Raw genomic sequence first — 14,307 nt, 5'->3', positions numbered from 1 at the left:
TAATCCCAATCTCAATCCCTAAAGCCGATCACACAATGCCAGGCAATAGGAATAGAGAATAGAATTTTGACGCGTTGGATTCGTCGGAAATTTTCTTCCAACCAATCCAACGCGTCAGAAATTCTATTCCCTGTTCCTGCTGACTGTTGCCTGGCATTGTGAATGGGCCTTAATGTTTTTTAGTACGCTGCATATGCATCGACCAATGAGCGTGCTGGACACTCGAGCGACACGACCGTTTACATGACGCGACATCAGCATCGTTTCGCACCAATCCAACGCGTCGAGACACGTGATTCGCTGCCGTTGAACAATGCGGTTCCTGTCACCTGGCGACGATCGCGCAAAGCATCTCAATTTAAATTCTCCAACGGATACCCGTGGCTGACTTCTCGTGTCTGGCGTTTACAAACAGTAAATGAACGCGAGATAAACCGTGTTGTCGTTGACGAACGTGAGATCGTACTAGCCGTGTGTTGTAGCAAGACATAAATTACGCAAGAAATCATCCAAAATGAGTGAGGTGCGCCTGAAGAAGGATAAGAATCAGCATATACAGGTTTTCGTGCGCGTGAGGTGAGCGACAACTATGCATGACGCTGTGTGACGCGTTATTACTCGATGCACCACGAGAGGAGCATTCAGTTCTTTTTGTCTTGAAAAATTTCGTAAAAGTATCTTTATCTCTTACTGAAGAATTTGTAAAATATAATTTCTCTATTAAATCAAGATTAAACAACTAAATACAGTCTTGTTATCTTTCGCATACGTTTTCCTTGTATGTTGATATCGGACCATATTTAGAAAGTAATTAATTTTTTAATGTTTAACAGACCAGTAAATCAAAGCGAGAAAGTCGGAAAGTTTGTCTCCGTGTTGGAGTTGCCAAATAACAAAGAAATAGTGGTGCATGAAAAATCACAAGGCAATTATTCAAAGAAATTCACGTTTGACAAAGTATTTGGACCTTCTTCGAAACAGGTACAGATAGAACGTTTCTTTATATATATTAAAAAGTAAATGTTTTATCTTAAGTATTTGAAAGAACGTTCGTTTAAAGAAGATGGTTGTGATTTATAGGTAGACGTGTACAATGCCGTTGTTAATCCGCTGCTTGAAGAAGTATTGGCTGGATATAATTGTACAGTTTTTGCTTACGGCCAAACTGGAACTGGAAAGACGTTTACTATGGAAGGTGTTAGCAATGATCCAACATTGCATTGGCAAAGTGTAAGTTCTATAAAATTTATATTACATGTAACAATATGTAATTACATGTACTTTGTTATATTACATACAATGGTATTTATTATATTAATGTTAGGCATGTTATAAAGTTAACATCATATTTTTAATATTTATGTTAAAAACTAGAACTTCCTGATTATTGAATCGAGACAGTACTTGAAATACAGCAAATTATAAGAGAATGGAGTGACTAGAAAAAAGAAAACGACTCTTAACAATTATATATATAACTTTAGTAAATTTAATATTTTTTGTCATAATTTACAAGTGTGACAATATAACATCAAGTAAATTGTATAATTTGGATCTTTTTTTTATATATGTAGGATACTAAAGCAGGAATTATACCACGTGCATTGAGTCACTTATTTGATGAGTTACGCATGTTGGAAGTACAAGAATATACAGTACGAGTTAGCTTTCTTGAATTATATAATGAAGAATTATTTGACTTGCTGTCACCCACTGATGATGCATCTAAAATAAGGTAAAACTACTGCAATCTTGCTAAGAGATTTGAAAAATAGATTATGTTAGTGTAACATTCGTGATTATCTTAGGCTTTATGAGGACGCTACGAGAAAAGGTTCGGTGATAATTCATGGATTGGAGGAAGTGACTGTACACAACAAAAATGAAGTCTACAAGATACTGGAGAAGGGATCAGAGAAAAGACAAACGGCTGCAACTTTGATGAATGCTCATTCAAGGTTGCTATCTTAAATTAGATATGTAATGTGTTATTTATTGTTTTACAATACTAAATTTTATGCTATTTACATATCTTTTTGCACTATATACTTTCAGCCGTTCCCACACAGTATTTTCAATTACTATTCATATAAAGGAGAATAATGTGGATGGGGAAGAGCTCTTAAAAACAGGAAAATTGAACTTGGTAGATTTAGCTGGGAGTGAAAATATTGGAAGATCTGGTGCGGTTGATAAGAGAGCAAGAGAAGCAGGAAATATTAATCAATCGCTATTGACTCTTGGTCGAGTTATAACAGCACTTGTTGAAAGAGCACCTCACATACCGTATCGGTAATACCAATTTACATTATAATGATAATGCATATGATGATTTATTTCTAATAAAATTAATTCAATCTATTTTGTGTTTTACTTTGACCAGGGAATCAAAATTAACAAGACTTTTGCAAGAGTCATTAGGCGGACGTACGAAAACGTCAATCATTGCAACAGTGTCTCCAGCGGGCATAAACCTTGAGGAAACCTTGTCGACATTAGATTATGCTCACCGTGCTAAAAATATTACGAATCGTCCCGAGATCAATCAGAAGCTGTCTAAAAAGGCATTACTTAAAGAGTATACAGAAGAAATTGAGAGGCTTAGGAGAGATTTGCTGGCAGCACGTGAACGAAACGGTGTATATTTGGCGCATGAGAATTATAATGAGATGCAAGCATTAATTGAAAATCAAACCAAGGAAATTGAAGAAAAAATAACTCACATTAAAGTACTTAAAGAAACTATGGAAGCTAAAGAGGTAATGATAATAATCGATGTATTCTTTGCTCTAATAATTAATACTATTATCTTAAGTTTTATTTCTGTTTAGCAAATTTTTACCGATTTGCAAACAAAGCATATCGAACAAACCAATTATCTACATGAAACCAAGGAACAATTAGAAACTACTACACATGCTTTGAAATCGACTTCAGCACTTTTGCACATGACAGAACGTGAGAAAGAGGAACAGAGTTACTTAGTAGAAAAACATGTATCTACAGAAAAACAACTTCTGTCGCAAGCACAAAAACTCTTGAAAGTAGCTGATGCAGCAACAGTTGATGTAAATAAGCTTCATGATAAAATTTCTCACAAGAGGTAGTTATGTCATTTTTCATATCATTATTATATCAACCAGCGCTGATATTTCATAATACAAATAGCATTAATGTAATTATATTAAAGTACATTTAACATGTCTATAGACAATTGGAGCAGGAAAACGAACATATCAGTCATCAGTTCCGGAATAATATTGCAAAACAGATTCAAAACGTGGAAAATAATGTTGCAGATTATACGCAAGAATTCATAGAATTTTGTACTTCGACGAACAATAACATTAGTAAGTAAAAATTATTAGGATGTATTTGACAATTTAATTTATATCATATTATTCTTGCAGACTCACAAATGGAGTTGTTTAAAAAGGATATTGATTCGATGATCTGCCATATGTCAAATGACATTATTAATAAAGAAAAAGTAGCGATAGATAAATTTACAGAGAACATAAATAATTCAGTAAGTTGTTTATTGTCATGTAAAAAACGTAATAAACGAAATGTATATAACAACTTTTTCTGTTTAGTACAAACACTATCATCAGTGGCTAGACACAGAAACGGCATATTCATCTGACATGACCCAGCGTGAACGCAATTTTTTGAATGATGTATCTCTAAAACTGACATCAAAAATTAATAATTTGATAGAAATTAATAACATGGAAATTGTAAAGAATTTACATCGTTTAAATGACGATGTATCTCATAAGTTTGATAAATTATTGTCACATACAAATGAATCAATAAGACAACTTTGTAACTACAGGTTGCAAGAACGTGATAATTCGTACAAAAACGCAGATGAGATAAAACAGAATGTACAATCTATTCACGAAGGTAATAGTAAAATTATGGAGGAGCAAGAAATCTTTAAAAAGGTATGACTTAATATAATTCTCTTCACAATATATATTATCTGATATTTTGTTAGTAGCACTTTGGTGTATCTTTTGATTGATATTTTTAATAATTTTAATCACATTATTCATCGTTCTTATTTTACAGTCATTTGAAACTCTGTATCTACAATTTATCAAGTTAAATAAAAATGTGACCGAGAAACATTCCACCGCAAACGCCACCTTAAATCGCGTTAGTGAGATTTGTGACAGTACGACTAGTGACATTCTCAATAATTACCACAAAGCTGTTGAGAGAAATGAGATTATGCAACAGAGAATTCAGAGCGATGTGGATACACTCAAAAACGATATTACATCTAACATGGAAGAGGTAACATTTAACTTTCCATTATTTTTCAAATTATTAAGTACTTTGAAAAATAAAAGCAATATAAACAGTAATATGATACACTAATTATGCATTTTTCTTCTGCTATCAGAATTGGACATTAGCAGAACAAATTGCAATACATAGCCGAAATTTGACCGACGAACTTCAAACTGATTTAAATAATCACTGCGATGCACTAGCGCAGAACAAACTACATGTCGAAGATAACATGAAACAAATGGAACAAAAATTCAAGGAAGATAATTCTTCTTCTGTTGAATCTGCCAAGGTAAATCTCTCTTTATGTATTATAAAATTGTTTTGCTAAACGTACACGCATACCATAGCTAATTATTCTTTTTATAGAATCTGTATGGCATACTAATTGAAGGAAGTCATGATCACGAAAAGCTTGCGGAAGAATTAAGAAAGAAAAATCTACAAGCATCCATAGAATTGAATGTTAAACTTACAAGTGCAAGTAAGAATTCGTCTTTCTGGAATGACAAGACAATTACAGAATTGCATTCAGTGCAGGAAAGTGTTGAGAAATTTGTCGAAGATTTACGGCATGATACGCCAACAGGTAAATATCCGATTTACTATTATATGTATTATGTATTTATTAAGATTTTTTAATTTTTTAGATGAACTAAATTCATATAACGTTTCTTTACAGGTTCAACGCCAGCTAGAAAAGAATATCGATATCCGCGATACCTTGCTGAAACTTCGCCACATGAACGAATTATTCAGAGATTCAGGGAAACAAGAAATTACCTGGTCGATATATCTGACAATGAAGTAAGGATGAACAATGATTTAGAAATCACATTATCTCTAAAGATTAAATTGTGAAAATTACTGAGAATATATATGTTTACAGGAAACTGTATTGGTCAACAATAACTCGCCGAAGAAGAAATGTCCGAATGCAAATTGAATACTTCAATCGGTAATTAATTGTATTTTATACTTATATCATAAAAATTAATTAACTATATACATTAGGTTTATGAGATAAGAATATTTTTATACAATAATACGATGTAATTAACAGTATAAATAAATCATTGACAGAAAATGAATCTGTTTCACAAATTCATTACATTATACATTATATGTATAATAGTATTATTTTATTTTTATATAAAGTATTAACATATGACTGCATAAATACATAGACGCTCCAATTAAACTGGAATTTAATATGGTAGCCATTTTATGACCCTTTTTCAATTTAGATTAAAAATCGAAAGTTTGTTAATTGTTTCGTATTATGTACTTATGTATATAGAAATATGTATATGGTGCCTAATAATCAATTTAGATGCACTTAATATACGTATATGAAATTCTGGAAAAATTTTAATATTGCACCTTTCGAAAGAAAAAAAAAACAATTTATTAGAAAAATATATAATACAAAATTACTAAATATTTTGTATTTACATACAAAATTACAAATATTGAAATTGTGTACTGTGAATAGAAAATATTGTTTTGTTTATGGCGTAGGTGTGAACGAAAGATTCATCGGCGATAGTTGACTCTCGGGTGTTGCATCCGTTTGCACTCTCTGCTCAATTACAGGATCAGTTTCGTTCATATCATCCACCTAGAAAAATTACAAAATTGAGTTGCTTCGTTAATTAATGTAAAATTATTTTACCTACCACCATAGAAGTTTCTTCCACTTTAGTCCTTTTTTCAGCAATAGTTCTCAATAATACTTTTGCTTCCTCCTTCGTTTCGTCAAACTGAAGGCATTTCTGTGCATAATGATTAGCTTGATCCAATTGTTCCTTCTTCAAATGGTACTGCGTTAGATATTTATACGCATGACTAAGATCTGTTCTATCGACACTTCGAAATTCATCTATTACAAAATCTGTATAAGCTGCCGCCGCATGATCGTGTTCTCCTAATTTCTCATACAGCCTGTGTACAAGACGAGAAATATACCTACATTATACTTGTCCCACAGTGCTACAAATTGGATACGTACGTTGCTAATTTTAAGAGCGCCATTCCTTCTATGTCGCCCACGTTGCATGCTTTGTAATAACACTTGAGTGCGTCTTGAATTTTATCCTGCTTTTCATATGCTTCGCCCAAGGCTAGAACCATCCTACTGTCGTGAGGCCTTAAGAGCTGAGCTTGTTTATAATAATAGAGCGCATAAAACGGCATTTTCAAGATTTCGTACGTTTGGCCCAAACCATACCATGCTCTATAATCTCTCTTATTCACCTCTAGTAAGTTGAAAGATATAAGTGGAAAATGTATATGTTGTCGATGCGAGCAGAAAGTATTCAAAGAATTTACCAATCGCCTGTCGGTAGCTGTGGATTGCACCATTGGTATTCTTCATTTCCATAAATTCGTGACCCAGTAACGTCCAAGCTGACAAATATTGCGGATTCATTTTTAACGCTCTGTGAAAATACATCACTGCCTTTTGATGATCAGCTCTCAAGCTGTAATAATTTCCTAAAAGAAATACCCTTTATTTCATCTCTTAACTATACGTTCTCCTTAAATGCAACATTGTTGTGCGTATGTCTTTAAAAGGGACGTAATTGATACTCGCCAACTATACAACAAGTCTCCAATCTATATTTATCTATCTCGGTAGCTCTGTGCGCCAGATTTGCCAACTCAACCTTCAATTCTTTCACGTAAAGTAGATTCGAATACGTATCCATGTTGTCAAGACAATAAGGATCGTCATATAATATTCTTTTGAAAGTTTCTATGGCGTTATCAACATCTGAAGTAAAAAAAAATATACCTGTGACGTACGATATACATAGCAGTACACGTTAATAATTGCGAACGATACAAGTAGATTTAATCAACGATTGAACAAAATTCTAGTCATATAATCAAGAGCAAACTTGATTTTCCAAGTTTTTCAGCAAAGATTGCACACTGTCCATTCTAAATATTGAATTTGTTCCAACTCGCCTCTTCTATAATGCACGGCGATTGCAGTTTGAGCTAAAACATAACCATTTTTCTGAAAGCCCATCGACTGCAGCTGGCAATATAACGCTAGACCCTCGTCTATGAGTTGCAGCTCCAAGTACATGTGAGCCATGAAAAAGTATTTCATCCAATGATTGGGCAGGCATAAGCCATCCAGTTTCTCCCTGTCCGTGATGAGTGCAGCCAGTTCTAACCACGCGCCCCAATGCATGGGCACCTTATATATGGATTCTACTAAAACGTCCACTGCCTCTTTAATGAGCTGCAGCTTCTTCAGCGTCACGCCAAAGAGGTATAGGCCGTAACCGTCCAGCCTCGATGCCAGATGATCCGCCCTCAGATCGGCGCAGAGGTCCTTGAGAGTCTCGTTTTTCAAAGGATCCGGTGGCACGTCCGTCATATCGTCTATCTTCTTCTTCTCCCCCGACAAGTAGCGCGAATACAAGTGTAGAAATCTGATCTTGGGACTGATACAATCCTTGGTGAAGTGCGCCGCTCTGTCGTACTCCTTCAGGTCGAAGTACGTCTTGGCCAGCGTGTAAACGTCCTCTGCCTCGCCGATCTCCGGTGCCTTCAGATCCGCGGTCAGATCGTGCGCGTCCACCTCCACATTCTTCAACGAATAATTTAATTCCGCTAACCTGCAACAAACACGGGATATCAAGTCCCAAAGTCGTGCGCGTCAGAGACGTTCGCTCAATGCGAAAATTCACCATTTGGTGGTGTGTAGAAGACCACGTTGAGAGCATTCGCGTATCGCGTGCAGAAGGTCCGACTTAACCTCTTTGAGATTAAACTTTACGGATTCTTGCATTCTGCTCAGCCTCGTTCTCTTACGTTACGTCGCTTACAAATGTAATAGCATTTAACATAACGTTACGCGTGCCGCCAGAAGTAAATTCATGCTTGATCAATAAACACTTTGCGGCGTAATTTCCTCGCACGCCGGTACACTCTTTTTACACAAACAATAATATCAATATAGGTGTGTAAATTTTTTTCTTTCCTCCATAGACCTTAGGCTGGATTCACACTGTAGGTTTGTTCGTGTTGCTTGCAGTCAAGCGGGTATTGCAGGGCCCAATTTTGGTTGTGTTCCGTGCTGCATGCATGAAATGTCGGTAAAGGTGATATGTCGCGACGAATATATCGCGCATAATTTGAAGTAGAAGTTGCATTTTAAACGAATCGCAACACACGCGGCGGTTCGTCGTGTCGCGTCGTCGTCGCGACAAATCACCGTAGAAATTAACGATTTAATTGCGGATCGCGACAATTACTTGAACGCGATTGATAAATGTTGATAACTTTCGAACGAGACGATCGCGTGCGTAGGAGATGATCGAGATTCTCGTAGGAAATAATCGCGTCACGGGGAGCGAGGCAAAAACACGCGGAACATTCGCCCCGCCGAATGTTCGACAGAAAAAATTGTTTTCGACCGAGGTGTTCACGGCGCTACGTCATTTCTTGGAATCCGCGCTCGGTTTTCGGCGGTGTTTACGGCGCCGTACGCAGGGTCATTCACGCGGCGACAGTTGAACTGATCGGTTGTGCTCGCGCCGCTTCGCGTGTCGTATTATTCTTTCTCGATACGCGTCCGCGACAAGTGCGGGAAGAAACCGCGATCGCTCTCTGTGAATAATCAACGATCGATGTCGTCGTGCGATCGTTGAATTCCCGCGATTTGTGTCAGTGATTTGTGCGGGTATCAGCGCGACAATGTAATCGAACAGTTCGTAGTCGCAATCGGACTCACAGTCAGTGACAATCGGACACAGCGAAAGCCGAAGAAGTGGCATTTGGATACAGCGACAGTGATAAGTGACTTTACAAACGGAAGTGTAAAGTCGCGAGTGAAGTGACAATTGGATACAGTGACAGCGACAAGTGACTTTACAAACGGAAGTGTAAATTCGCGAGTGTGTCGGAGGACAGCTGAGACAACGACACCTGAGAGGAGGACACCTGAGTGGAGGAGGAGGCATCCGGCGCCATTGCGGAATCAACGCAGATACAACTCCGCCGCTGCGCATCGTGTCGGTGAGTGAAAAGTTTTTTATTAAAGTAACGGAATCTACATTTTTAGATCGTAGATTGTAGTTTGATACATTTCGTAGATCCCGTTACGTTAAAATGGACAGGTTACAGATAATTTCGCGTTTTATTTAAAATATTTGATTTATCGAAGAGAAGTAATTTTGTAGAGCTCTACAAATCAGAGTATGTCGAGCTCATTTCTCACGTTGAAAATCTTTTAACTATGTCACAGAAATTACGCGAAATATGACGAATATTATTAATGTATTCGGCCAACTAATCTGTCGTAGCCTATCCATTTTTAATTAATGAATTGATGTATGTATAAAGTAATGTAACATGACGTAAGATTCAAATACATTTCGTCGAGAATGCTTAAATTTGAAATTATTTTGATACTTCATTTGAGATTATCGATTAACTGTAATATTCAATTATAATATCGGTGTTACTCGTGCGGCAAGTTGCTTTTTTCTGGATCTTACGTCATTTATTCTGCATGTCTCGCGATACTTTCAAGATGCGTCTTGCATGAATACATGCATAGTCGCACGCATCTTTGTATTTTCGCGGTCGGTTTTCGCGGTCGGTTTTCGCGATCGGTTTTTTTCAGGAAAAATTTTCAAGAAATTATTAATTATTTAATTTATCCATATTATAAATTTAAGTTTATCGCGGAATATGATTAAAATCACTCTAACGCGAAGTAAATTTTTTTTAATAATGTGTACTTGAATTTCGAATTCAAAGATTAAGTTACAAAGAGGTGGTCAATATTTTTGAATAAATAACGGAAATAAAAATAAATTCGATTCTCGTATATACAGTAAAGTTTTTGAATTAATATTCTTCTTTAAATAACTTCTCTCGTGGTCGTGTATTTTTCGATACTATCGACGCACGCATACAATTCGAACCGTACGAAATATCTGTCGGTGATTAGCCGACTATGGAAGGAGTTTTCTTCCTTCCTAATCTCTGGTCAAAATGACCAGACTGTATGGCCAGGAGCAACGAAAGGTATGTCCAATCTGGCCCAACGAGGGAAGACTAGACGCGACAGGGTAATTGGTCAATATTGGCCAGTCTGATGTACAAAATTATTTGATTTCTTTTATTTGTCAAAATTCGGGTGGGTTATTCTTCTTTATATATTCTCGTATATGTGCAAGATTAACAAGACCACTATAAAATCCTATTCGCACACGTATAATCCCAAATTGGACCTCTTACAAATTGCGTCGCGGTTTTAACAAAAGACTTGTAGGTTTATTAACAAAAAGTTGAAATGCGGGTAGGTAGGAAAGTGGGTAGGACTATACAGCGGAATACGGATAGGTAGGGATTCGAGTAGGCAGGGACAGGGGGACATAACTCAAGATAGATAAAATTGTAACTGCAATGTAATAATGAATATAACTATATTTATTATTATTATATCAGGGAACATATTATAATATGTGTAATAATGTAATACTAAAAAATATAATTATATTTGTCATTACTTTTACTAAGAAACTCTACATTTAATACATATATTTTTAATAAAATGTTACAAGAGAAGAATTATTTAGTTTTGCCCTTAAATATTCTTCCATTAATTAATACGAATATTTCTTCGCTCGCTCTTATTACTGTCTTGCTTACTCTTACAGCTTTCTCGCTCGCTCCTATTACTGTCTCGTTCGCTCACATAACGAATAATCAATAACTCTGGTTTCATCGGTACTTCATGCACATAGCACGGAACACAACCAAAACGTGCACATGTGCGTTATCGCTTACCTCAAACGTGGACATTGGCTACGTAATTCATGTGCACGTTTTCAATGTTCAGAGAGGGCGTATCGCGTTCGAGGATCACGTAAAACCGGGCTGTGGCAGCTCTCAGGCTCCTCTCTGCTAGAACTTGGTCCAAGTTCTACTTTCGAGAAATGTGTAGCCAATCAACTTGCAGCTTTTATGGAATAGCTGCAAGTTGATTGGCTACACATTTCTCGAAACTAGAACTTGGACCAAGTTCTAGCATCGTGAACACAGGCCTTTAGAGGCGCTTTTATCGATAAAACCGCATAATTCATATTCACTAAAATAAAATTACATAATAAATACATTAATAAATAGGAGAAAGATCCACAAATAAAAAAGAGAAATCGAAAGATAATAAAGTACATTTAAGTCTAGAAACACAAAAAGTAGAAGCTAAAATAATAAAAATGTAACGCTAAGCCAAAGAATCGTGTAAAATTCGTTTATATGTAAAAATTCCATAATGTATTCCTCGTTTAATGGCGAGAATAAATTGAGTTATACGCACGCACGCATTCATGCACGCACACACAAATGTGTTAACGAACGTGACGTAGTCAAAGATGTCAAAAGTAAAACGACTTGGTATTAAAATTTAAAAAGTAGAAAAAAGAAACAGCAACGGGGAAATAAGTTTAAGCTTTTGTCTAATAATAAGTAATCGAATAACTCAATCGCTTACTATAAAGAAAATTGAACGTATCGATATTAAATAAATATGTTCCTAGAACTTAAACAGAGCTTTCTATTACAATAAGATTTAACGTAATGTATAAGCAGTAAGCGGGTGACCGTTAGATGGGATTGTAAGATGTGTGTATGGTAAACAGCAAATAGAATAGTTCGAAAGATTTAAAAGTTACTGAGTTCAATAAAGGTGCGTTCCGTTTCACGCATAATGCGCGTGATGCATCATTTATCCTTATTATTCACCAAATGTTAAAGAAGAAGCATCCTATGTATGCTGTGATGCGTGCGTGTTACGCAATCTGTTCTCGCTGTTAGGGTCTATCTAGGCAAACTTGCTTAGCGCATTAACATATACATAAGTAACCTGATTAGGCCATAAGTGCATGCATAAGGAAATAAACTAATCAATTTCTTTATGCATATACTTATGCACCTATGCAAATTTGTCTGCAGAGACTCTTAAACGAGAAATACATAATGAAATTTTGACATCCGGGTGAATTTTACATAATTCCTTGGCTTGGCGTTATATTTTTCATTATTTTATCTTTTCTTTTGTGTTTCTGGATTTAAACGTATCTTCTTATTCATGAATTTTTCTCCTATTTAATTTATCAATTTATTAATTTATGTAATTTTCTTAGTCAATATGAATATGCGGTGGCTTAGTGTCGCGGCCGCGAAAGAACGCACGAAAAAAAGAACAAGAATGATTAACACAAAACACTGATTTTAATTGCGTTCTATGTACAATATTTACACTGAGAAAAGAACGCGAAACAATGCAAAATATATTTCATCCTTGATAACTATTTGATTTATTTATAACGTCATTGGAATTGCCTTTTTCAAATCCGAAATTTAATAATTTAAGCCAATTCCGATCCAATATCGCGGCTGAACATTGTTCAACAGCATTCCATTGTTGATTATCGAAAAACTTGAGTATACATTCATCTGTCTGCAACATGAAATAATGATATCAAAATCTCGTATTTCCGTTATACGTTTTCAATTCGGGTGATATCTTCTTTTCACTGGGCGTAATTTTATACGCATGATACCATAAATACTGATCGTAGATATCACGATGTTTGATGTTTACATATTATTTCATTGTTATTTCATTGTTGGAACATTACAAAGTTGGATTGATACATTTGATAATTGGATGTTTAACGCGTCTGTCTGCATGCGGTGGTATTACAATTAGTTTTAGTGCTAAATTTGACAGCGGAAACAATAAAATCTCCTGGACAGATTAACGTATCGAGCCGAACAAAACTCTTGGGCTATCATATTCGATTGTATCGGTTGACATGAGCAGATCTGGCATCTCTCCATCATCGGGAATTGGGATTGATTGGACAATACCTTGGGCCAACGGTAACCTCGCCTTTCGGCCACAGGCATATGTGCCATTGTGTATATGTCGCGAAAGTTCAATCGATACATATAAATGGTAAGCCATTGTTGTCGCCTGTCAATATCACGTAAAAAAAGCTCGTAAACTCGTTATTAAACGATAACGATAACGACAAAATGCGCGTTTCATTAAAGTCACATTGAATTTGCATATTTATTATTTCAAACGTTATTAAAATGAACTCACAGAATAATACCAATATTTAAGACATGACTGTGTTTATGACGTAATCTACAATTATCATCTGTTTCTCCGAATTTTAGTGTAAATTACAAATAATTTAATGTAAATGATAGCATATAAATGTGAAAAGATAGTGAAAAAGAAAATATTTTAATATATATCTTTATATTTTAGCTCTTTTTCTGTTTAGGCACTTTTGAATTAATATTTTTAATTATATATTGTATGATTCTCTTTCCTTTATAAGGAATATATGGTTACTGTCCAGAACCGATTTGAGTTTTCTTAAAATGTATTGTTAAATACAAAAATTTAGTAGTAGTAGTAGCAGCAGTAGTATTGATGTCAGGAAGTTAGTTTCACAAATAAAGGAGTTTCAGGAATTGTTTAGTTTCTAACGTCAACTAGATCTAAAAAGTTCCTCTGTGACTCGCTAGCTTTCGAAGTTAACAATTGTATAAGTAAGTAATCAATCCGATACTTTGCACCGGGCTTATGAAACTGCTTACTCTCTTTTCTTCTTAGGATCCTTAGGTACAAGAAGCATAAAGCCTCTCTCTCTCTTTTACAAATAAGTATAGAACAGTAACAGGGAGAATAACTGTTCCGGCACTCGCTGTCAGCGCTGAAAATCCATAATGCACGAACGTGCCATAAATTTTTCGCATGAACAGTGAATATCAGAAACGGCCAATATGTATGCTGTTCTTATTCTCTTTTCCAAACAACCAGCAGTTATTTTGCTCGGTAAATCAGACGTTTTAATCAATTGCTCGATAACTATCGCGAATGTTACAAAATTAGATATAACTTTTCTTTTCGTTTTAACCCGTTTTATCTGTATACGAGCGGATATGGACACT

The 14,307-nt window shown here is 35.4% G+C and overlaps 2 protein-coding genes across 2 annotated transcripts; one reads left to right on the top strand and one right to left on the bottom strand.

Moving 5' to 3' along the window:
• Positions 1-375: 375 nt before the first annotated feature.
• Positions 376-5,389, top strand: LOC105566210 (bipolar kinesin KRP-130). The gene is made up of 16 exons (XM_012020038.1): positions 376-576; positions 834-981; positions 1,081-1,230; positions 1,575-1,735; positions 1,809-1,958; positions 2,056-2,292; positions 2,384-2,759; positions 2,832-3,103; positions 3,211-3,350; positions 3,411-3,529; positions 3,597-3,950; positions 4,078-4,305; positions 4,415-4,594; positions 4,672-4,891; positions 4,985-5,109; positions 5,192-5,389. The coding sequence occupies exons 1-16, from the start codon at positions 515-517 to the stop codon at positions 5,246-5,248; spliced, it is 2,979 nt and encodes a 992-aa protein (XP_011875428.1). The 5' UTR covers positions 376-514; the 3' UTR covers positions 5,249-5,389.
• A 357-nt stretch (positions 5,390-5,746) lies between these two features.
• Positions 5,747-8,305, bottom strand: LOC105566211 (cell division cycle protein 23 homolog). The gene is made up of 7 exons (XM_012020039.1): positions 8,010-8,305; positions 7,276-7,937; positions 6,899-7,078; positions 6,634-6,798; positions 6,314-6,560; positions 5,982-6,246; positions 5,747-5,923 (listed from the first exon to the last, which is right to left on the bottom strand). Exons 1-7 carry the CDS (start codon positions 8,108-8,110, stop codon positions 5,813-5,815), a joined length of 1,731 nt encoding a protein of 576 aa, XP_011875429.1. The 5' UTR covers positions 8,111-8,305; the 3' UTR covers positions 5,747-5,812.
• Between the last annotated feature and the right edge of the window lie 6,002 nt (positions 8,306-14,307).

Source organism: Vollenhovia emeryi, unplaced genomic scaffold, assembly GCF_000949405.1.
Source record: "Vollenhovia emeryi isolate VEMERY1.0 unplaced genomic scaffold, V.emery_V1.0 DF939146.1, whole genome shotgun sequence".
Classification (NCBI taxonomy): domain Eukaryota; kingdom Metazoa; phylum Arthropoda; class Insecta; order Hymenoptera; family Formicidae; genus Vollenhovia; species Vollenhovia emeryi.
This window is presented reverse-complemented; position numbering and strand designations above follow the sequence as displayed.